This window comes from Oncorhynchus masou, chromosome 14 (assembly GCF_036934945.1).
Source record: "Oncorhynchus masou masou isolate Uvic2021 chromosome 14, UVic_Omas_1.1, whole genome shotgun sequence".
NCBI lineage: Eukaryota > Metazoa > Chordata > Actinopteri > Salmoniformes > Salmonidae > Oncorhynchus > Oncorhynchus masou.
In genome coordinates this window covers 17,240,582-17,263,532 of record NC_088225.1, presented here as the reverse complement: position 1 = coordinate 17,263,532, position 22,951 = coordinate 17,240,582, and the positions used below count along the sequence as shown (strand labels likewise).

Below are 22,951 nucleotides of genomic sequence, written 5' to 3'. Positions count from 1 at the left end.
GTAGCGCTGTCTTAGGCATCTCACAATACGGACATTGCAATTTATTGCCCTGGCCACATCTGCAGTCTTCATGCCTCCTTGCAGCATGCCTAAAACAAATTCACAGATGAGCAGGGACCACAGGCATTTCTTTGTGTTTCAGTCAGTAGAAAGGCCTCTTTAGTGTCCGAAGTTTTCATAACTGTGACCTTAGTGTCCTAACGACCATTCCACAGGTACATGTTAATTGAACAAGCATGGGAAAGTGTTTAAACCCTTTACAATGATCTGTGAAGTTATTTGAATTTTTACAAAGTATCCCTTGAAAGACAGGGTCCGGAAAAATTGACATATTTTTGCTGACTTATATAAAATTACCTTGAATAGATTTCTCAGGTGTGCTAGTGGCTGGAAAACATGCATCCTGTAGCTTGGTGACCACTGTGCCATACTGATACCATTAGACCAATATGATAGTGTGAAAATGGACATGAGCAAAATGTAAAAGGACAAGCTTGTACTTTCCAGCGTTTCCACTTGTCAATGCCATGTTCACACAAGTCTGGTTGGGCCAATAAGTTAATTCATGACAATATCATTAACAAGCAGCTTTTGTAAACACCTTTCTACTGCTTTTTATGATAAAACCACAAATGAAAACACCAGTCAAGATTTTTTTTATACATTTATTAGTGAAACCAATGAACGCCTAGAATCTAAGCTTCTGGAAGAACCATTTGTTCTTCCCTGTCTTGTATCTGTGGATAGAAAAAAAACATTTTAGAAAAGGTTTACAATGGAGACGAAAAAGCCTGCTCTTTTATTATCCTATAGTAGTTAAGCTACTTGTATCATGTGTCTGATATTATCAGGACAAAGAACCTGTGCATTTCTCACAAGTCCTGATTCCTGGTGGGAAAAGACTCACCTCTCCTCAAACTTAATCTTGGCCTCCCGCCTGGCTTTGCGTTTCAGGGCAGGGTCTCTGAAGACATCCTTGTTGACGACAGTTTTGTCCAGAGGAATGTCCACGGAGTATCTGAGCACAAGGAAAAACACAGCAAGAGACTTGGTAAGACACCTACGTCAAATTCCTATAAAGGACAAACGCGAGTGGATAACACTTCTCCATCAACTACTCTGAACATTCCAAGAATCAAGAATGAAAATCAAACCATCTATCAAGTTTACTAATGCATGCAGAGATTAAATGTGTTGAGAAGTCAGACTTCACTAGCGTGCTGACCCAAACCATACTTTGGGTCAGCTCAGTACAACATGGCTTAGGATTGTGAAAGGGTAGTTCACCACATCAAACAGAAAAGGGTCCAGTCTGTACACCATCTATTCATTCCTTGACATTGCATCCTACTTAATAGATCCCTGTCAGTTTGGCCACTGCTAGAATTCCATAAAAATGTAGACATGGATGCAATACTGCTAGTCACCTACAGCTTAGTCTCACATGTCAGCAGGTAGCCACCTAAACAAAGCATTACTCCCATGTCCACCTGGCACTGACCTGGTTGGCATGAGGTGATTGTAGTTGTACACCTTTACGAAGGCCTTGATCTTGGACCTCTTGGCAACCTTCTTCTTGCCCATGGTTGTGGTCACTTTGCGGGGGTAGCGGTCAATGCCCGAGACCAGTGCATGGCTATAAGGGCGGTCTGAGGTGCCATCATCAATGTTCTGTAGGAAGAGAATCCATATATAGTTAGCTGTTCAGTTACCAGTGTTTATGGACCACATTTCAAGAGGATTATCCAAGCAAACAGTAACTAATCAAACTGGGAGTGAAATATTCACATTTTTAGCAATAGCTCAGGACCAAACTTACCTTGACTATAACAGCTTTACGACCAGCGTAGCGCCCAGCAAGGACCATCACCACCTTCCCAGGTTTCATGAACTTGCCCATCTCTGGGTGACAAGAGGAGTTATAAAAGAAAAGCACTATTACTAACACAAGACGCCATGGAATGGTCAATGTGGGACAATATTCACTGCTTCTAGATATCAGTAGTATCTTTGTTATCTACGGTATACCGGTATGCTATTACCTAAACTAGCTACGTCAGCTTGGACGTCAGATGACCAATGACTGAACGCGATTGCAGGAGCAACAACGACGTAAATTAGCAAAGTCATGTAATGAAAAACAGTATTTTATGAAAAGTTAAATTACATGTCTTGACCAACTTTCTTTTGCTGTTTTTCAGCCTTGGGTAAATTTTGACTCGTTCTATTGCCCAGCCCAGCTAGACAGCCATCGCTGTTTATTTACCTAGCTAGCTTATGAACGTTACCATTTAGGTGAGATGTTGTATACATTCATGCAATTACATTTAAATAGGCAACCGAACGCCATTAACCGAGCACATTGTGGTTATCCGATTATATAAATTACATAACCGAAGTGGTTGGTTTTGAATCGACATGACCCCTCAAGCAAGCTGCCATGTTGAAACGCTAGCTATATGGATAGCGGACACTATATAAAAGTACAACTTTTTCCAATATAAATGTAAAATTTAGGGAAATTATCCCCAAACCCGGATCTTAAACGTTAACTTTAGGATACAAAAACAATTAAAAAGTATGTAAACGTCAGGATTTATCAAGATGGTTGAAGATTATTGCGTTGAGAAATTCACTCACTGGTGCTATTCTGTGGCCACCGCTAGCAGGAAAGGAAGTTGAGAAGATTTTCGTGACCTTTCACATCAAATCAATGATGCGTCATTTCCGCCGAGCGGAACACGTCTTTGCTCAGAACTGGTAAAGGTGGCATGAAAATCTTTACAGGTCTCAATTTTAGGAAGATGGTTGTGAAAGCTACATTTGCCACATTCAGAATTATGTCCCTGTAATTGAGGATGATTTCCACTCAGTTTGCGATTCACCTGTGTCAACTGAAGAAATTAGAGAGGGTCTCAATTCAATGAAAAAAGGCAAACCTGGCCCCGATGGCCTGTCAGTTGAATTCTATAGACAGTTTTGGGAGTTACTACACGACACGATTTTCAATATGTTTCAAGATTGCATTAAAAATGGGAAAATGGTCTCCACTATGAAACAGGGCCTTATCTCATTGATTCTGAAGCCTGATAAAGACCCTTCTCTCATTGACAATTGGAGACCAATTACTTTTTTAAATGTTGATTATAAATGGATTGCTCTGGTTTATGCCAAAAGATTAAAGAAAGGAATAGATACCATTATAAATTAGACTCAAACAGGATTTATGAAGGGCCGTCACATAAGCGCTAACATTCGTTTAGTCTTGGACCTTATAGATTATTCAGATGCAATTGACTCAGATGCGGTTGTCCTATTTCTGGACTTCTGTAAAGCCTTTGACACAATTGAACATGAATTTCTCTTTAGGTCTCTTAAACTTTTTGGATTTGGTGAAAATGTGCATGTTTTACAAAGATATAAGTAGTTCTGTGCTACTAAACCTTAATACTTCCAAAAAATGTTGTATCAACAGAAGTGTACGACAGCGATGCCCAATTTTGCAATTTTTATTCATTTTGGTTGTGGAACTTCTATCTCTAGATATTCTGAATAATTCCAATTTGTATGGCTTAACCATTTTTAACAAAGAAATCAAAATTTCCCAAATGGCTGATAATACTATTCTTTTCTTAAGAGACAAAGACCAGGTCACCCATGCCCTTAATGCTATAACTGCATTTTCTATTGCATCAGGATTAATGCTGAATGTTTCTAAATGTGAAATCTTATGTTTATTTGACTCTGATGATAAAGAAATAGAAAATATTCCTGTAAAGGACTGTGTGAAATATTTAGGAATACATCTGTCAAAAAACCACTTAGTCAGACATTTGAATTTCTCTCCTAAAATTAAGAGAACTAAAAATATATTTAATAATTGGTTACAAAGAGATCTTTCTATACTTGGGAGTGTACTTCTGTCCAAGGCAGAGGGACTGTCTCGTTTTGTGTACCCCTCATTATCGTTATGTGTAAATTCAGCTACTTGTAAAGAGATCAATAAGACCTTTCTTGACTTCATCTGGAAATATAAGTCTCACAAACGGAAAAAGATCTGTCCTTTCTAACAAAAGAGCTAAAGGCGGCCTAGAAGTGTTGGATTTTGTTGACATAAATAACATTTTCAAAATAAACTGGTTGAAAAAATGTTTGATCAATACTGATTCAATATGGTATTTCATTCCAAATAATGTGTTTAGTAAATTGGGAGGTCTTAAATTTTTACTGAAATGTAATTATATTCCTGAAAGATTACCTGCTAAATTGGCTAGGTTTCACCAACAAGCTTTAATGACCTGGAAAATATGTTTCCTGCACAATTCTTTCCCTCTTGAAGCTCTTTTGTGGAATAATTCAGACATAACTGTAAGGAATAAGTCATTGTTCTACCCCAGCTGGCATGAGAGGAATATTGACTCTGTTCTTCATGTTTTCGACAACAAGTGTAATATTCTCACATATGAACAATTTATAACATTGAAAGAGTTTCCAATACCTTTCAGAGAGTTTATTTCTGTGATCAAAGCCGTTCCCAGTGGTCTAACTACACTACTGAAAACTCATCTTAGCTTTGGTAATGATCACAAAGTTTATCCAGAACTCAGATTGGAAGGTGTGGGCTTACTTGAGAGATCATGTTGTAATAAATATAAAAGACAAATTCTCCATTCACAAAACCAACTTACACCGAGAGGAACATTTGTCTGACACTGTCTGGAAAAATGCATGGTTAAGGCCTTACAAATACTGTATTCCAAACAAAGTTAAGGAAGTGCACTTCAAACTATATCCATGTAATTCTATGATATCCAAATTTGTTCCTATTGATGATATCTGCGTTTTCTGTGAAAAAGAAGGTGAGAATCTCTCACTTGTTCTTTGCATGTAAATTTGTGTCAGAATTTGTAAAAACCTTACAAAATACTTATTTACCATTATGAACACTACCCATGTTTTTGACATGAAATATATATGTTACTATTGCAATGATAACAAGACCACTGAAATGATTGTTCATTTTTTAAATTCTTGTTGCCAAATTCTTCATACACAAACAAAAATTCAAAAATTCTATACCAAAATTACACATTTTTCTGATTGAATTTAATTATCTTATTAAAACATTAACCCTAGTGAATAACATCTTCCTGAATCATTATAAGATTTTTTTCAAGGTGAATACAATTGCACTAAAATTGTTTATTTTTTGTATTATTTTATTGATATTTTTTGTATGTTTGAGTATTTCCGTGTTAATACCTACCTCTGTTATGTTTTGTTTGACATGTTTGATGTAGCAATGTAATCTGATTTTTGTATTATGTTTAATAAAAAATAATAATAAAAAATGCTCAGAACTGGTCCTGGAACAGTTCCTTTATTTTGGAACATCATATATATTTTTTTAAAGTCAGTTAAGGACAAATTATTATTTCCAATGACGGCCTATCCTAACCCGGACGAACCTGGGCCAATTGTGGGACTCCCAATTGTGATATAGCCCAGGATTGAACCAGGGTCTGCAGTGATGCCTCTAGCACGGAAATGCAGTGCCTTAGACCGCTGCGCCACTCAGGAGCCATTTATGTCAAGCTTATAAAAGGCAACCTAGAGTCAGCCCTATATTGAGTTTCTCTGTGACATGTGGCAATCAAGGTATCCTATTCAGTTGATGGCACAGTTGCCAGTGTTCTCTGATGCTGCTATGCAAAGTGAAGGCCTGCAACCTGACTAAAGACAAAAGTGTCAGGCATCATTATTACCCCTGTATTTTATATGACTTATTAATGTGCATTGACAACAAGTATGCTGAAAGCAATGAATGGATACAAATTGTGCATGGGCTGAAATAGGTTTTTGAAATAGTTTATTTGCTCACATTCATAGTTATTGAACAAAAACAATAAACAGCTGTATAACTTTTTCTCAATCTGACCAGTAATGTATACACAGAAAAGCAAAAACAAATCAGAGACAGTAACTAAGTCTGTTTCATACAGAAATGTACATTGCTTAGTAGTAGTATTGTGATGTGTGTGTCTATGTTTGCGTTAACAGTAGTTTTGACATGAGCACAGTGCATTTGAAAAGTAACAATGCAGGCTAAATGAAGGGGGTATTGATATTCACACTAACACATCAGAAGTATGCAAACCAAAGTATCCCTTTCGATGTAGGACAACCTGTCCTCCCATACACTACATGGAGATGCACACCAGTAAAGCACAGACCAGATCCAAGCATAGTCTGGTCGTGGTCCGGCTGAGGCATTTGCAATTTACTATACAACAAAATAGAAATAGATCTCAATACAATACCATAGACCATAAGAGAATAGAACAGAAAGTCTGGGAACAGCACTTAACCAGTAACAAAGTATGTAACACCTTAATATGAGGGTTGGAAAAACCATACCAAGGATGATAACAGTTTTCACTGATGTGGAAATGAACAGTATCTATGGTTTGTACATTCAGCTTTTCAGGATACACCCCATGTGATTCACATGTAATAGGAAGATTTCACTTCAAGTGGTTTTCATTCACCATTCAAAAAACGAATAGAAACAGAGAAAACAATCACATCCCACAATCATCTTAAATATTGGACGATTAAATATATAATTACATATAAGCTAAATAGTTAAATCGTATATATTTTTGTAATTTTTTGAATCACTTCCATTTGGACCAGTAAAGCAGCAGTTAATACAGGGTCTCTACGTTATCCACCTTCTTTAAGACACGTTAGGCAGGTTCTGCTTATTTCTCAACGGAGAGACACTACATGCTGCATGAGTGATCATTTTGATTTTCAGAACACTTGTGACATCTTCAGAATTTTGACCTCTCTTGTACATTCATTGGTGAGAGCATACACTGTTGCCATGTTCATTTGACCTGAGTGCATTGAATAGTGCGCGTCTTCTGTGAACGCAACAGTGGAGCTTTGAGTAACCACAGACAGAGAGCAATGCTCTGTGAATGTGAACTGTAGTAACCCATATTATTCTCTTCCGTAGAGAACACAAATTGTACAGTTTTGTGACAGTGCAGGATACTGGGCTGTTTTTGCCCATACTACAGAGTATAGGGAGGGAATGACTATACATTTGGTCACATTGATGATCACCCATTCTATAGGTAATCATTATACAGTAGTGAATTACTATACAAGGCCAACCTTACGATATTATCTGCATAGGTCTGAGCTACTGCATCTCATCTCCATAGGGACAAGTCAAACAACATCACATAAAGGAAGTGTTTCCTAAAGGGAGGCAACAAGCTCCATATAATGCAATGTAACAAGTCATTAAGATCTTGATAACCACACAAAGGGAGCATATGGGGGGGCATTGATAAAATAAATGTTAGTTACAGATGACAGATTTGCTATATAAAAATCAGATTTGCTATATAATGCATCTCAACATTGCACACTTGATTTTTGTTGAACAGCTTTGCACGGAATTCATGCCATGTTTTTAGACAGGATGCTAACAAAAATGTTTGACCCAACGACCGAAGATACATTTAAAGTTAAACGGATAAAGCAACGTTAGCACAATTCTTTTATGCCAATTATAATTTCAGCACTTGAGGAAGACCCAAACCATGCCTCCCCCAGTCCTCAAAGGCCAGTTGATTGTATTATTTTTTACCCTTAAATCAGGCCTGGTAACCATGTGAGCTGAAAGCATGGTTTTGGGTGTCTCTCGACAGGCCCTTCTCAGAAGGCATCCTTGATGTTCTTGAGCTGCCTCACAGCCAGGTCCACCGGCAGGTTAAACTTGAGGTGGCTGATACGTCCCAGGATGCGCAGGGCTCCCTCGAAGCCTGTCTGGGCCATGTAGCTCCAGTGCTGGTAGTGCGGGTGCACCAAGGCCCCTGACTTGCACAGCAGGTTAAGCCATGACACTAGCCTCTGCTCATTCAGAGCCATGCATACCAGAGCCTTGAACTCTGAGTCTGCTCCTCGCTTGTAGCGATCGTGCTCCAGCAACACTGAGTGAATGGCCCAGAGCAGAGACTGCTTGGGTGTGACAGTGACCGAATTGCCCGCAACAGGTAGGCTGAAGGACTGCGAGAGTTGGCGGGCAGGCGACTCCACGAAGGCCTTGCCATTTTTGGAGTGGTAGTACTTGACAAAGAGCTCCCAGGGGTGGATGGTCGATGGGCCAGGTCTGTAGGGCAGCAGGCAGGAGATGGGGGCCAGCACCAGGCTCATGCCCTGGGAGGGGGAGTAGAGACCGTGGGCTAGCAGGTCTCTCAGAGCCATGGCCAGCTCCTTCCTCACTGACGCAGTGAGCTCATCACGGGACCCCAGGGCCAAGCTGCTGTTGTAGCTGACCACGTGATCTACTGAGGGCTGTCTGCACGAGGCCTGCACCCGAACCCGGTCTACAGCCCCCTCCAGACGCTGCAGCAGAGGGCCGTAGTCCTGGCCCACTTCCCCCTGCGACCACATGCTCTGGGGAACGTGGCCAGCCGCACAGCCAAACTGGCTCACTGCAAAGATCTGCAGCACAGCCAGGGCCCGCTGGATCAGCTGCAAGCCTGTCTGCCTCATCTTCTGGGCCTGCTCTGGGTCCACTATGGGCAGGAGAAGAGAATCGTTAGAACAGATGTATTGTGAGTGATGTAGAGCCTATGATAATAATGCTGGGTGATAACTGACTTTTCTTCCTCCCTCCAGGGGCTCTGGTGTTGGGCCCTGCTGTCCTCGGCTGCTGGCTGGGTTCAACATCAGACAGAAGAGGGTTCCCTACCTCATCTGTTGGGTAAAGGGAAAATACAGTAGTAAGTCAGAATATTGGAGGAATATTTTGGTAACAAAGTGTGTATTACTGAGCTTCCAAGACACCTAACCACAGCCAACATGGCATCCCAGGCCCACTGCCATCTACCCTGGATGAAGTTGATGAACATCTCTAGGTCCCTGATCTGGGTCTTGAGCTGGTCCACCAGCTGCTCCTTGACCCTGGCTGGGTTGACTATTTGAGCGATGGCAGCGTTCACTCTCTGTCTTAGCTCCTCAGGCGTCAGGTTCCCTATGTCCTCATTGAAGTTCACATCCAGCTTCTTGATCAACTCGTCAATGATTACCTGGCAGTGGAAGAGTGGAACCGTCATGAGTATTACCAGGACATTACACATGGGGAGGAAACAACATTGAATCGAATAGACTTTTAGGATACTTCTGGTACATGAACGGAGCCCTACCTTCTGTCTCTCCATGACCACAGACTGGGGCAGGGAGTCATAGCTGCCCTCCTGGTAGGCATAGCGCTCCAGGTCATCCAACTGGGTCTTCAGCTGGACGATGAGCTCCTTCTGCTTCTCCCTCTGGACCTCCAGACGCTCCCTCTTCTCCCTCTCACTCTGTGTGGAGAAGAGAGAACACAGAATACACTGTCAGTGAAGGTCTGGGGTGTACAGAGGGGACAGGGAGTGATGGGGAGGGTCTATACACAGCCCTTATTCATCGTGCATGTTTACTAAGGACAGACTAAACACATGCTGGAAAGGAACAGAGAGCTGTAGCTATACTCACCAGGTCCTCCTACAAGTAAAGCATGTAGACACAGAGGAAATCAGAAAAAGAAAACCTTTAATCAAAGACAGTATTACATAAACAGGCCTTATGATGAAGGTAAATGGAGAGTTGCATGGAGTAAACAATGTGGTTTGGTTTAGTTGTGCATACAGAAGCTATGATTACAGAGGTCAGGTAATGATCTTCTGGAAGCATGTTAACTGAGCCTGTGAGTCACTTATTGTGTTGATGAGATATCTCCAGAGGAAGATAGAAAATGGTGGTAACAGATCTCAGGGAACAGACCAGAGAGCACAGCCTTGATGTTTTGATGCAAACCAAAGCCTTAATCAAAAGCCAGGTAGCCGCAGGATAATTTCATTTCCTGTGAGATGTTTGACAAGACGATGGCTGCTACTGTCTGTGTGTGCGTGTGTGTACGATCGCATGTTTCCGAGTGTTGCATCCCAGGGTGTGTCTGAGTCTATATGTACAGTGGTCATCCTCACAGCTATCCTACCGACACTGAATGATGACCAGCCTATGGGCAGCAACTAATGTGACCACCACACTCACTCCCATCCCCTCACCAGGTATTACTGGTGGAACACTGTGTACTGACGTCGGTCTGTGGTCTGTTTTGTGGGGGACTAACATAACCTATTTTTCTACACATAATGGATAGCTTATAGCTTGCATAATCACACAACCTCAAGCAATTGAGTGTTTGTGTTGACATCATTTTTCCACTTACTGAAGAGGAACCATTGTTTACATTCTTAGATCTACCAAGTCTGACCAGCCGTGGGCTAGATGGACTACTTACCGCGTTTTCGAGATGTTGAGTATCCTGTGGCCTGCATCCCACAACGTGAGGACAGCCTTTGAAGGCAAACTCCTCGAGTTCTACCAGCATCCTCTCCTTCTCATCAGTCGGAGCGTGAACTATCTGCTTCAAGCGGAACTGCACTTGTGCAAAATGAGATGTCAAAGCGAGGAGCGAGGAATTCAGCAGGCCCTGTTCGTCCTCCAATTTCCTCAATCTTGCGGCCATCTCCGTCTCACCAGACGCAGCTGAGCCTTTCCTCCTCGGCTCGACCGCGTTTCCCTTCCCGCTCTCATCCTCCGGACTGGCTACAGCGCCGACGGGCGCCCATCGCTCGCCAGCCCCAGCAAAGGCAGCTTCGCTGTCCGAGGTTGACAGTTCCTCTGTCGACATGTTTGAAAGGTAATAAAGACAACGTTGTCCTCCGATATTAAAGTTATTGTCAACTGGAAACGACGCTTTGTTTTATCCGTTTATGTACACCGTTTCTTACCACCGATGAAGCAGGTGCATCGCCATCTTGAAAGATTCATACGTCAAAGGGAGGGGCGGGCTTCCAAACGTCATAAACAGTGCCACGTCATCGTAAAAGCACTGATCTGGTGTGCATATGAACTGCATGCAAGAAACAGCAATATGCCATTTTAACCTATCCGTAGCATAACTTCCCAGTGGGGCACACTGACGAGATAGTAGGAGTATGGTTTGTTGGTGTTTAATCCGGTGGTTGAGTAGAGTACCAATCTTGAAGAAACCATTTGAGTTATCCAAACTGGTGGAGGTTGTGAGGATCACGAGAGGCGGGCTCATCAGAAGGAACGTGCCTTAATCGATTTTCTAAATTGCTAGCCCATACTGCATTTATTTATTTATCTTGCTCCTTTGCACCCGGGTATCTCTACTTGTACATTTAACTTCTGCACATCAATCACTCCCGTGTTTAATTGCAATATTGTAATTACTTCGCCACCATGGCCTATTTATTGCCTTACCTCCCTTATCTCACCTCAATTGCACACACTGTATATAGACTTGTTCTACTGTACTATTGACTGTATGTTTGTTTATTCCATGTGTAACTCTGTTGTTGTATGTGTCGAACTGCTTTGCTTTATTCTTGACCAGGTCGCAGTTGTAAATGAGAACTTGTTCTCAGCCAGCCTACCTGGTTAAATAAAAGTAAAATAAAATTTAAAAAAAGTTTAAAGTGTCTTGTGTGTCTCTTCGGAACAGGGCACCCCTCAAGGGGGGTACATCAGGCCGCTGCAGGAGTCTCGTGGGAAATTGATTTTGAAGAGATTAAAAATATTCCTGGAGTAATTGAAGCACATTGGATGAATCGTGTGATGAATGGTGAAAAAATAAAGTCTATTTGTTCTTTTGATGTGGAGTCTCCCTACTCAAATGCAGTTAGGGCATATTAACTACAGAGTCAGAGCATTTATCCCAAGACCAATGCAGTGTGATCATTGTGAAGCTTTTGGTCATGTAGCAAGTGTTTGCAGAAGGGAGAAGCCGAGATGTCCAAGTGGAAGGGACCATATGTTTATAAAAGTGATGAATATGTGACATGTTGCAATTGCGGTGGGAACAATGAAGCCAAGTCTTCTGAACGCCCCAGAAGAGTGTGAGAGAATGAGGTGGCTTAGTCAGGGTTGGCACAGAGTATTTCATATGCAGCAGCTATGAAAAGGTTTGAAGAGCTCCAGAAGAATCCAAGGTAGTGGATAGGCCTAAGCTGCAGGAGTTTCCTTTCACCAGCAGGATCCTGACATTTTAAAGGTTAAGAAGGTGGACTTTGTGGCATTTATAGCTATGGTAATTATTGGCACTGCCAAGGTGGGGAGAAGGTTCAGGAAGATGGAAATCATAGTGGATTGCGGCGGAGCGTTTCCTGGGGCAGAAAGATTTCACAGCAAAGGAGTTAAGGAATATTTCCCCAAGCCGTACCTCCGTCTCAGGTCATAGAACCTAAGGGAGATATGGGGATCTAAAATACAAAGTTGGATTTTGTTTTGTCTATATACTATTTCTTATTAGGGTGGATTAAGTTAGTATCATTATTACGTATGGATTTATTCATATTTTATTGGTTTCCAATCGTCAAGTTGGTGGCGCCAGTACACCTTTTGGGGTGTAGTCCGCCATAAAACCACAGAAAACGTTTCAGACGTTGAATGTGGTTTTTCTCCAACTATAGTCCACTCAGTAGTCACCTTTATCACCTCTTGAGTTTTGACCTTTTTACTTGCAAGGCCTACTATAGTTACATCCTGGGTACAGATTTGAGTGAACACTGATCACAACCCAACATATGCATAGTGTACAATTGGTTTGGCAATTACTTTTATTTTTTTAATCACATTTTACAGCAAATTAATTCCCTTTGGTAGCAACAGCCAGAATCATTACGGACTATTTAAAATGGCATCATTTCTAAAACACAAGGAAGTGGGATAATCCATCTCTTAGTTAAAATGAGTTAGCAACAAGACGGAGGGCATATGGGGCAGCAGGTAGCCTAGTGGTTAGAGCGTTGGAGGGTATGTGGGGTGGCAGGTAGCCTAGTGGTTAGAGCGTTGGAGGGTATGTGGGGTGGCAGGTAGCCTAGTGGTTAGAGCGTTGGAGGGTATGTGGGGTGGCAGGTAGCCTAGTGGTTAGAGCGTTGGAGGGTATGTGGGGTGGCAGGTAGCCTAGTGGCTAGAGTGTTGTAGGGTATGTGGGGTGGCAGGTAGCCTAGTGGCTAGAGCGTTGGCGGGTATGTGGGGTGGCAGGTAGCCTAGTGGTTAGAGCGTTGGCGGGTATGTGGGGTGGCAGGTAGCCTAGTGGTTAGAGCGTTGGAGGGTATGTGGGGTGGCAGGTAGCCTAGTGGCTAGAGCGTTGGAGGGTATGTGGGGTGGCAGGTAGCCTAGTGGCTAGAGCGTTGGCGGGTATGTGGGGTGGCAGGTAGCTTAGTGGCTAAAGCGTTGGACTAGTAACCGAAAGGTTGCAAGACCGAATCCCTGAGTTGACAAGGTAAAAATCTCTCGTTCTGCCCCTGGACAAGGCAGTAAACCCACTGTTCCTAGGCCGTCATTGAAAATAAGAATTTGTTTTTAACTGACTTTCCTAGTTATATATTTTTTTTAAACATTTATTTATTTATTTATATATATATATATATATATATATATTTATTTCAAGTCTTCCCAAGTAGACAGTATCAGTTCAGCCACAGGGTGGCATATTTATTTTATTTAACATTTATTTAACTAGACAAATCAGTTAAGAACAAATTCTTATTTACAATGATGGCCTACATATGGCAGACTAATGTAAAAGGCATTTCAAAAGTATACCTGAAACTATGAGGCACAATGCACTTCACATGATCAACTAAAAACACAACACTTTTCCTGTTTAAAAGGTAACAAACATTGTAAAACAGTACTAAGTTCTTGTCATTTATATGCTCCTCTGTGTCAATCTTGACAGTATCTTACAACTAGTTTTATCACATTCCAATCCTTCCCTGAGCCACAACCCTAAAAGATTGTTCAACATTGGTATCAAATTTTTGGAGTGACTTCAAATCCTTGATAGTTTCTGTTCTTGAAGTAAATGTAGTAACTTTCCAAGCACCTACCAATGGCGCAAAATGTTACTTATTTTCACTTCCCTTTCCTATATATACACACACAATCTTTCCTCTGTAAAAAAACACAATTTGATATACTGTAACAGTGATATTAAGCTCCTGCGTCCCTTCATTAGTGCAATGCGTCTAGTGGTGGAGTGTTGGCCTACTAACGGTTGAAGTGATGGGTCTAGCCCAATGTTGTCACACACGCAGGGCTCTCTTCTTGTTGGAGAAGAACACCTGCCAGTGGTCCCATTTGAAGCCAGTGGACTGGGTGCAGGACCCTCCCTCACCACAGGTGTAGCCTGTAGTGCAGCAGTGCTTCATGTCACTGCAGCACACCGCCTAGGAGGACAGGTGGAGGAGGACAGGGATAAGGTGGAAGGGAGAGTAAAAAAAGAGATCGAGGAAGCAATGAGAGAAACCATATAGGAATTTGACTATTCAATAGAAGGAGAGTAGATGCCTTAGTCTTGAACTCCACTAACATTAGTATGTCATTTTCATTTCTAGAAGCGTTTGTGGTGTCTGTGGTGAGAGGGCGGAGGTGTATATCATACATTTGGAACGGGACAGCAGGCCCATGTAGTGGCGGAGACCTTGCAGCATGTCTCCTCATTATTGCAGACAAACGCCCCCCCACAGTGGATTTCCTTCTCCTGTGGGGTCGGGGGCTCAGGCGCAGACACTCGAGTTAGGGGTACCGTCTGGAACTGAAGAAACATTAGCTTCTGGCAAGTCCCTGAGCCCATGTTACAGCTGTAGCCCTGTGGACAGCAGTGCTCCTCATCTGCACAGCACACAGCCTATACAGGGAGACAAGACAGAGAAATTATTTTTATTTAATTTAACTAGGCAAGTCAGTAAAGAACAAATTCTTATATTCAATGACAGCCTACCCTGGCCAAACCTGGACAAATGCTGGGCCAATTGTGCGCTGCCCTGTGGGACTCCCAATCACAGCCAGATGTGATACAGACATGAAAGGTTCAGAGCAAAACTGTTTCTAGGGTTCTCTATACACATGTGCATACCAACACACACCCTCGCTCACACAAACCTTGCGCAGGGGGCAGCAGCCCCACTGTCCTGTGGAAAGTTGGCAGCAGCTGGAGCCTTCAGGGCATCTGTTCTGGGTGTCACACTTCACAGAGAGGGGGGCAGTGAGGGCACTGTCATCTGGCTCAGCTGCCAGCTTGTTGTACCATGGGATCACCACCCCACCCTTAGAGCAGGAAGTCTTGCTCATATCACATATGTAGTCTTTGGGACAGCAGTGCTCTCCATCAGCACAGCACACTGCCTGGGGAAGAGGGAACAGCGAGTAGTGAGGGAAAGGGCTTTCATTCCCTAAAATCATTCCTCAATGGGAACAACATTAATAGTGCTGAGTGATTAACCAACATTTTGGTTATCAAGCAACTAATTGACCGCTGTCAGTTCAATTAATTTAATTCCATTTCGTTCAGTTTTTTTTTTATGAGCTCAATGCGCACGTTGCAGTTTCTTTAGAGATAAATCAGATCCAGCCTGAACTGTGAGATGTTGTAGGGAGTTGTTTCCAACGGGCCAATATTCTACATAGTTTAGCACATAAAACATTGTAATTAACTACAATGACTATAATCCATTGCGCATCGACTTGTCCGGTCTGTGTTTCTTTCATGCCTGCTACAGAAGGGATATAGAGAGGCTTGAGAAGCAGACCAGGCTGGGGTTTGAGAAGTCAATGGGACAAGTAAAAAAAGTGTCCTTACATTTTTTTCCTCAAATCTAAAGGTACAACCTAGATTTGAGCCAACGTCTTAAGTAGTTGAACAAGTTATTACTCCAACCTCATGAAAGTGACAATCTTACACGTTTTAATTTTAATAAAGAATTACTATATTGAAGAAGTGCCTTTGATTTGGTGGCATGAACATGCGCAGTTTCGGCACGTGATGCCCGTTAGACCCAATGGCGTTTCTGCGCATGAGCTTAGATAGCCAACGTCGCCATGACATCGTCTACAAGCGTGATTGGATATTTCTATTGGAGAAGCAGTTTCTGCCTATCTTCATACTGTACTGTCTTTGGAGCAGCTGTTGCTTCACCAGGTATCTCTACCTGAAAATACATGATCAAAGTGATTGATAGTTGGTATTCAGCAGTCTTAAAAGTATGCCTTATTTATGTTGAAGAACTACAAAATAGTTATTTTGTCAGACAGCATAGGCAGCAGCTCTATAAAGATTAAATGATGAATTACAATGAAATAACAAAGTTATAAATTAAAACAAATGTAATACACACAAAACCTAATATTTTATTAAAGTAAAGCAATGTGATAAGCAGTAATGGCCAGTCACTTCCATCATGGGACTTTTATTATTTTATTCTGTGCTGTTACAGCATTCAACCCAAATAATCGAAACCGAAATCCGTTCTTATTTTTTAAATAACCGAACAGACCTCAAAAGCCCCAATTGCTCAGCACTAACCATTTCTGTAACACTCACCTGTGGCAGTGGGCAGCAGCCCCATTTCTGGGTGGATTTCATAAAGCAGCAGGTGGCATCCTTTGGGCAGCTGGTGTGGGCGTCACACTGTGTCCTGTGCAACTCCTCGTCTTCGTCACTGTCATCATCCTCTGTAGGCAGCTCCATGTCGTCCATCTGCACCCCCTGGTGGTCTGCGGGTGCCTCCTCATGATCAGGTGCCTGGGTTGTGAGGGTGGGCACCTTCACCACCATCGGCTCTGGCCCTGAGGGACCATCACAGGTGAGGGTAGCCGGGTCACAGGTGGTGCCATGGGGGCAACAGTGCTCATGGTCCTCACAGCAAACAGCCTTAAGGAAGGGAAAGGACACACAACAAGCCTTTATAGAAATTATGTAGAAGTTTTGAGAAAAGTTGTGACTCCCTATATTACCCAGTTTCCCAGTTCTACTTTTCAATACTATAAAAACAACAATTGGTTCAAGCTCCAAAACCACTTAACAAGGCAGAAGAAAGGTTAAGATCAGAAGCAGCAGCAAGCTGACAGTAGTAAAGAATGAGGATGTGATAAGTCGCTCTGGATAAGAGCGTCTGCTAAATGACTTAAATGTAAATGTAAATGTGATACTGGGATGTCGTAAAGACCAAAACTAAGTGCCTCTTTGTTAGAATCTCTCACCGCATCGCAGTCAAGTTAAGAGGCCATTCATTCATTTGCCTATCCACAGCAGTAGTAGCCATATCTATTTGTCCTTACCTCAGGCAAGGGGCAGCAGGCCCAGCCTCCTGACGCTGTCTTGCAGCAGGTGGTGTTGTCGGGACACACATGGGTGGGGTCACAGGTAACATCTCCTGGCAATTTACCCTCCCGAGGCACGGCAGGAACCTTCTTCAGCCAGGGCTCAGAGGGGGAGCCTGAGGGGTCATCACACGTCTGGGCAGTCTGGTTGCACTTCTTACCATGTGGGCAGCAGTGGACGAAGTCACTGCAGCAAACTGCCTGGAAGAGAGAAGAACCCAAACAAAAAGGGGAAGCTGTCACAGGAGAAGCAAAAGACATGCAATCAGGTTGATTTATCTTGAAGAAATTGATTAGCTAAGAGAGTGAATGGGCCCCTACAGTATGAGACATAGTATACCTGTGGCAGAGGACAGCATGCCCATCCTCCTTCCTGTGTTTTACAACATGTGGTTCCATCCAAACATGCCGTTGACTCATCACAGGGAACGTCTGGAGAGACAGCAGGGTGTTAGCGATCAACACAACTGGACGAGCTAACAAAATATTTAATAAAGCAGCAGGTGGTGTGGGCGTCATATGGTGTCCTGGGCCCCTCCTCATCTTCATCACCTTTGTCATCCTCTGTAGGCAGCTCCATGTCATCCACCTGCACCCCTTGCTGGTCTGTGGCTACCTCTTCATGATCAGATGCCAGGGTTGTGAGAGCTGGCACCTTCCCCACCATGGGCTCCGACCCTGAGGGACCATCACAGGTGAGGCCAGCCAGGTCACAGGTGGTGCCATGGGGACAGCAGTGCTCATGGTCCTCACAGCAAACAGCCTGGAGGGAGGAAGGGATAGACACACAACAAACATTTTCTGCCATTTAAGACTCACAAGCCTTTATAGGAATTATGTAGAGGTATTGCTGGTAGCAGAAGAGATTATGCAAGTTAGAGAAAAGTTGTGACTCCCTATATTACCCAGTTTCCCAGTTCTACTTTTCAATGCTATTAAAACAACAATTGGTTCAAGCTCCAAAACCCCGTAACAAGGCAGAAGAAAGGTTAAGATCACAAGCAGCAGCAAGCTGACAGGAGTAAAGAATGAGGAAGTGATGTTGGGATGTCGTAAAGACCAAGTGTCTCTTTGTTAGTCATTCCATAATATCTCACCGCATCGCAGAGCAGTCAAGTTAAGAGGCCATTCATTCATTTGCCTATCCACAGCAGTAGTAGCCATATCTATTTGTCCTTACCTCAGGCAAGGGGCAGCAGGCCCAGCCTCCTGATGCTGTCTTGCAGCAGGTGGTGTTGTCGGGACACACGTGGGTGGGGTCACAGGTAACATCTCCTGGCAATTTACCCTCCCGAGGCACGGCAGGAACCTTCTTCAGCCAGGGCTCAGAGGGGGAGCCTGAGGGGTCATCACACGTCTGGGCAGTCTGGTTGCACTTCTTCCCATGTGGGCAGCAGTGGACGAAGTCACTGCAGCAAACTGCCTGGAAGAGAGAAGAACCCAAACAAAAAGGGGAAGCTGTCACAGGAGAAGCAAAAGACATGCAATCAGGTTGATCTATCTTGAAGAAATTGATTAGCTAAGAGAGTGAATGGGCCCCTACAGTATGAGGCATAGTATACCTGTGGCAGAGGACAGCATGCCCATCCCCCTTCCTGTGTTTTACAACATGTGGTTCCATCCAAACAGGCCGTTGACTCATCACAGGGAACGTCTGGAGAGACAGCAGGGTGTTAGTGATCAACACAACTGGACGAGCTAACAAAATATTCCACAACACTATTGTATTGTTCTAAGAAGAAGTGTAATGTCATACCTCCTGTCCTAATGAAGGGTGGAGAAGTACCCTCCCAAAGAGAAGCAGGACTCCTATTGGCTGAGGTGGTAGTGACTGGAATAGGTGTCGTCACTTGGGCAACTTCTGAAAGCACGTACAGCAAAATAATCATATATACATTAACATCTAGACAGTGATTGGTACAAAAATAGATCAGGAAAATATGCCTTTTTTGGGGGAGGTGAAACCTACCATTCTGGTTTTCCCACTCTGCCCTCTTGCGGGCAGGGAACTTAGCCCACATGGGCATTTCCTTGTTGGTAGTGGATATACACTTGGATTGCTTGATGTCACAGGTGCTGCCCTCAGGACAACAGTGAATCTTATCCTCACAGCACACAGCCTGGTCAGTGCACACAGACACACAGAGAATCAACTTATGAGATGACCATATATAAACAAAGGGTTAGCACATAGGCCATGCAAATCCTTGATTAGACATCTCTCCATGGAGTGATTACAGACACTGGAGAGTGTACATGTCACACATTCAAAGGACGGATATTATTCCTGACTCGCAAACCCATGATAATAACCCCCTAGCCCCGTCCATATAGCCCCCCTCTACCTTGGGCATGGGGCAGCACCCCCAACTCCCATCTGGAGTCTCACAGCATGTGGTTCCCACTGGGCACTCAGATTCTCTGTCACTGCACATCACTGCAACAACAGGCTCTGCCGGGTTGGAAGAAGGCAGAGGGGTTAGTGATGATGTTGCAACAGAAGCATAAGATGGCAACATGTGACTCCACAAGAGTCTAACCTGTCTGTTTGATGCAGGAGCTGCAGTCTGTGCTGCACTGGTGGCCTTCAGTACAGCAATGTTTCCCATCAGAGCAAGGCACTGCCTGTGTGTACATTAGATCAATTTACTATTCACTCAGGCCTGCATCCTAACTTGATATCTGTGCACATAACTCAAGTTTTTCCATTGACACCAATGCATGTTTATGTGAACGGTTTAACAGTATGAATCTGGCGCAAAAGGCTAGATTGCAGCATTGGTTAGGTTATTACATGAGCAACAGGACAGCAACCATAGCCTGTAGTGGCCTTCAGACAGGAGAACTCTTCGGGGCAGTGGGACTTGTCAGGGCAGATGTTATCATCCTCATTCCCGGCATATGCACTGATCATTCTGAAAGACTAGAGGGGTAGAAAAAATACATTTGACTTTTTCAATGACAAAAAACATGACTGATCATAGTATTTTTGATTTCCTTACGTTCATCTAGGTTAATTACTTTGTTGGGGAAAAATGGTTTTGTTACAGTCTAATTCTATGTAAATGCTTGAGTTGAATAGTACTGTATGCACTTTTCACTGTTAATTGTCAGTACCCTCTTCACACACCTCACAAAGTATTGATTTGTTTTTAGCTCCTTATCTCTAGGCCACTAAAGGCGTAACCAGGCTGAATTCTAGTTCTGTCTATTTAGATCTCTAAAGATCTTATCACTCCCCAATCGTAGGCTGTGAGAACTGGTTAGAACCGATTCTTGTTTGTATAAAGCTTTAAGAGAGGGGTAAGCAGTTCTTTGTGTAGTGATCGTCCCTGCAGTTGCTTGAATAAACTCTTATTGCTGATAAATGAGTTCTGCCTGATTCCTCCAACAAGTTTTCCTCAACAATGTGAATGATTGACGTTGTTAATGGTCATCTAAACGTTCTTCCTGGATTCACTGACATTCTTACTTTAGGATATATGGACTGTTTAGCAGAGACTCTCTCCACCCATGGTAGGGAGACAGTTCCATTCACACACATGGACTCATTCACAACGCATAGTGTTCCCTCAGGGCAGCAGTGTATATGATCCTCACAGCACTCAGCCTGAGATAAATGGTAAGAGAGTAGTTTGATTAACAAAGTGTGTTAGAATCTCACATCTTACAGACCAAACAGATACTACGAGAGAATGCTAGCACAAGGGTGCAATTAAAGAGGTATCTATTTCAGGGTAAGAGACAATGACACCATAGTCTACCTATTTGGTTTGTACACTTCTAATAGATATAATTCAGTGTACAAGGGTTATGGAACTCGGGTTCAGGCTGCAAATAAAGCTAAGGGCTAAGCTCTGCAGGCACCACCCCATACATACCTGATACATTGGGCAACATTCATAGCCATCGGAGGGGCCCTTGCAGCAGGTGTTGCCCTCCTCACACACCTCTCCGCCTGGGCAGTCATCAGCAGAGACCTGGGCCAGCAGGGCCATACAGAACACCAGATACCTCTGCATCTGGAGAGAAAGAGAGAGACAGAAATAACTTGGAACACAAACTGTATATTATATACATTTATTGTACAATCAATAACTGACAAATGTTAGAAAGCTCTTTTGTACAGAAATGCATAAATTCTCAACAATGAAGTCATCAGAACTAAATCTAGACAGCACTCTCACTTTCCTCTTAACTAGGTAGTGCTGTAGCCTACTAAAGTATATCAAAATTCCCCAAGCTATTTCCATAGGTTCACTTCCTGTTTTATGTTCCATCGGGTGAGCTTCAGAAAGTTAACAGTTCCACCTTCTTACCATGACAAAGCCCTCTGGGGCGGCAGGGTAGCCTAGTGGTTAGAGCATTGCACTCATAACCAGAAGGTTGCAAGTTCAAATCCCTGAGCTGACAAAGTACAAATCTGTCATTCTGCCCCTGAACAGGCAGTTAACCCACTGTTCCTAGGCTGTCATTGAAAATAAGAATTTGTTCTTAACTGACTTGCCTAGTTAAATAAAGATTAAATTAAAATATGCAACCACATTTAAATAATGAATCTATGATGCAGAAAAGGGGATATGATTATACTGCTTTTTTTCTACCATTGTTTAGGCTACTCAACACAAAAATGATACAGCATTTCTACTCTCAGTTTACCTGTTTTTATGAAAGGAAAATTCCCCTTAATCTGAGCCAAGTGCCTCCCATAAGAGATACTTTCCTTCATTGTGGTATCAAGAGCAATAGGGAACACAGGTGTGTTAACCACAGACAATATTCACCTGACAATCAGTACTGTTCATTTATTGTATTTTGTGACAAGGTGGTTTCAAAAGGAGAATAAAATGGTCTTTAACAGTTCTGACATATCATCATGCTTCTTTTTCTATTGACACACACTCAACCATGTTGGTCAGAAAGTGCATTTAGAATTTTAAAAGATGGACCCACCCACCTAGGTCCATATTAAATGATTTGTAATTGTTATCACAAAAGACAATGAACAATGACAACAATTTAAAAGCAATGACAAGGATAGCATAAACAATATATGCAATTTAATTTGAAGTAGAACATTTGGTACAATTTCACTTGAGAAGTTTAGAATTTCATATATTTGTCATTGAGATCTTGCCACTATCTACATAAAAAAAGTTGACCTTACCTCTATTTCAGTGACTTTACAGGTGTCCGCGCTCCTTGACAATGTAGCCGACTCCTGAACGCGCTGAAGTTTCTCAACAACAAAATATCAAGTGCAGGAAATATGTTCACGCCCCTAAATGTCTTCCTAGCTATTCGACATTCTGAATGGTTTACATAGGTGTCAATCTACCACACACGCGCCACTGACAGGTACTAGAAAAGCTTCTCCGCTAGAAGGTGCAGTAGTTCAAAGGACAAATATAAATACTATCATTGGGACAAGCCAATAATAACAGATAGGATGGAGGAGAAACAAGCAAGGGCAAGGACTCAGACAATGTAGTGGGGCGTTTTGGACTTCACCAGTGGCTGCGCTACAGGTGTAGATGGGGGATATGACATTGTAGATTAGGAGACAGCAGTTGGCAATTAATTATTGGGTCAACCTACAGGGACATGGGGTGTCGCATCCTGCAAAGAGATTTTACAGGCATGCTGGGAGCATGAGCGAAGACAGAACACAAGCTTTAGGTGGGTAATA

The 22,951-nt window shown here is 42.7% G+C and overlaps 3 protein-coding genes across 3 annotated transcripts; all 3 read right to left on the bottom strand.

The window, feature by feature from the left end:
• Positions 1-633: 633 nt before the first annotated feature.
• LOC135554408 (large ribosomal subunit protein eL27) lies at positions 634-2,721 on the bottom strand. The gene is made up of 5 exons (XM_064986704.1): positions 2,641-2,721; positions 1,820-1,902; positions 1,502-1,671; positions 908-1,018; positions 634-737 (listed from the first exon to the last, which is right to left on the bottom strand). Exons 2-5 carry the CDS (start codon positions 1,898-1,900, stop codon positions 689-691), a joined length of 411 nt encoding a protein of 136 aa, XP_064842776.1. The 5' UTR covers positions 1,901-1,902; positions 2,641-2,721; the 3' UTR covers positions 634-688.
• A 3,131-nt stretch (positions 2,722-5,852) lies between these two features.
• On the bottom strand, positions 5,853-10,893 carry LOC135554406 (RUN domain-containing protein 1-like). Its single transcript, XM_064986701.1, has 5 exons — positions 10,367-10,893; positions 9,228-9,386; positions 8,912-9,110; positions 8,683-8,778; positions 5,853-8,597 (listed from the first exon to the last, which is right to left on the bottom strand). Exons 1-5 carry the CDS (start codon positions 10,757-10,759, stop codon positions 7,735-7,737), a joined length of 1,710 nt encoding a protein of 569 aa, XP_064842773.1. The 5' UTR covers positions 10,760-10,893; the 3' UTR covers positions 5,853-7,734.
• A 1,783-nt stretch (positions 10,894-12,676) lies between these two features.
• On the bottom strand, positions 12,677-22,513 carry LOC135554405 (progranulin-like). The gene is made up of 17 exons (XM_064986700.1): positions 22,430-22,513; positions 21,144-21,284; positions 20,735-20,872; positions 20,057-20,185; positions 19,803-19,887; positions 19,608-19,714; positions 19,232-19,382; positions 19,019-19,123; positions 18,825-18,916; positions 18,443-18,685; positions 17,815-18,025; positions 17,603-17,694; positions 17,221-17,463; positions 16,484-16,813; positions 15,046-15,288; positions 14,546-14,791; positions 12,677-14,330 (listed from the first exon to the last, which is right to left on the bottom strand). Exons 2-17 carry the CDS (start codon positions 21,282-21,284, stop codon positions 14,187-14,189), a joined length of 2,700 nt encoding a protein of 899 aa, XP_064842772.1. The 5' UTR covers positions 22,430-22,513; the 3' UTR covers positions 12,677-14,186.
• Positions 22,514-22,951: the final 438 nt, after the last annotated feature.

What these genes read in the sequence shown, in the direction of transcription:
- LOC135554406 (XM_064986701.1), bottom strand. Translation starts at nt 10,759, where the DNA reads ATGTCGACAGAGGAACTGTCAACCTCGGACAGCGAAGCTGCCTTTGCT. An exon ending in TGGTCATGGAGAGACAGAAG is followed by an intron (nt 9,111 to 9,227) that starts GTAGGGCTCCGT and finishes TTCCACTGCCAG; the next exon opens with GTAATCATTGACGAGTTGAT. An exon ending in GTTCATCAACTTCATCCAGG is followed by an intron (nt 8,779 to 8,911) that starts GTAGATGGCAGT and finishes TTTACCCAACAG; the next exon opens with ATGAGGTAGGGAACCCTCTT.
- LOC135554408 (XM_064986704.1), bottom strand. Translation starts at nt 1,900, where the DNA reads ATGGGCAAGTTCATGAAACCTGGGAAGGTGGTGATGGTCCTTGCTGGG. An exon ending in GTAAAGCTGTTATAGTCAAG is followed by an intron (nt 1,672 to 1,819) that starts GTAAGTTTGGTC and finishes CTCTTCCTACAG; the next exon opens with AACATTGATGATGGCACCTC. An exon ending in AAGATTAAGTTTGAGGAGAG is followed by an intron (nt 738 to 907) that starts GTGAGTCTTTTC and finishes TTCTATCCACAG; the next exon opens with ATACAAGACAGGGAAGAACA.
- LOC135554405 (XM_064986700.1), bottom strand. Translation starts at nt 21,284, where the DNA reads ATGCAGAGGTATCTGGTGTTCTGTATGGCCCTGCTGGCCCAGGTCTCT. An exon ending in GCTGCTGCCCACTGCCACAG is followed by an intron (nt 15,289 to 16,483) that starts GTGAGTGTTACA and finishes CCTCTTCCCCAG; the next exon opens with GCAGTGTGCTGTGCTGATGG. An exon ending in CCTGCTGTCCCGTTCCAAAT is followed by an intron (nt 14,331 to 14,545) that starts GTATGATATACA and finishes CTGTCCTCCTAG; the next exon opens with GCGGTGTGCTGCAGTGACAT.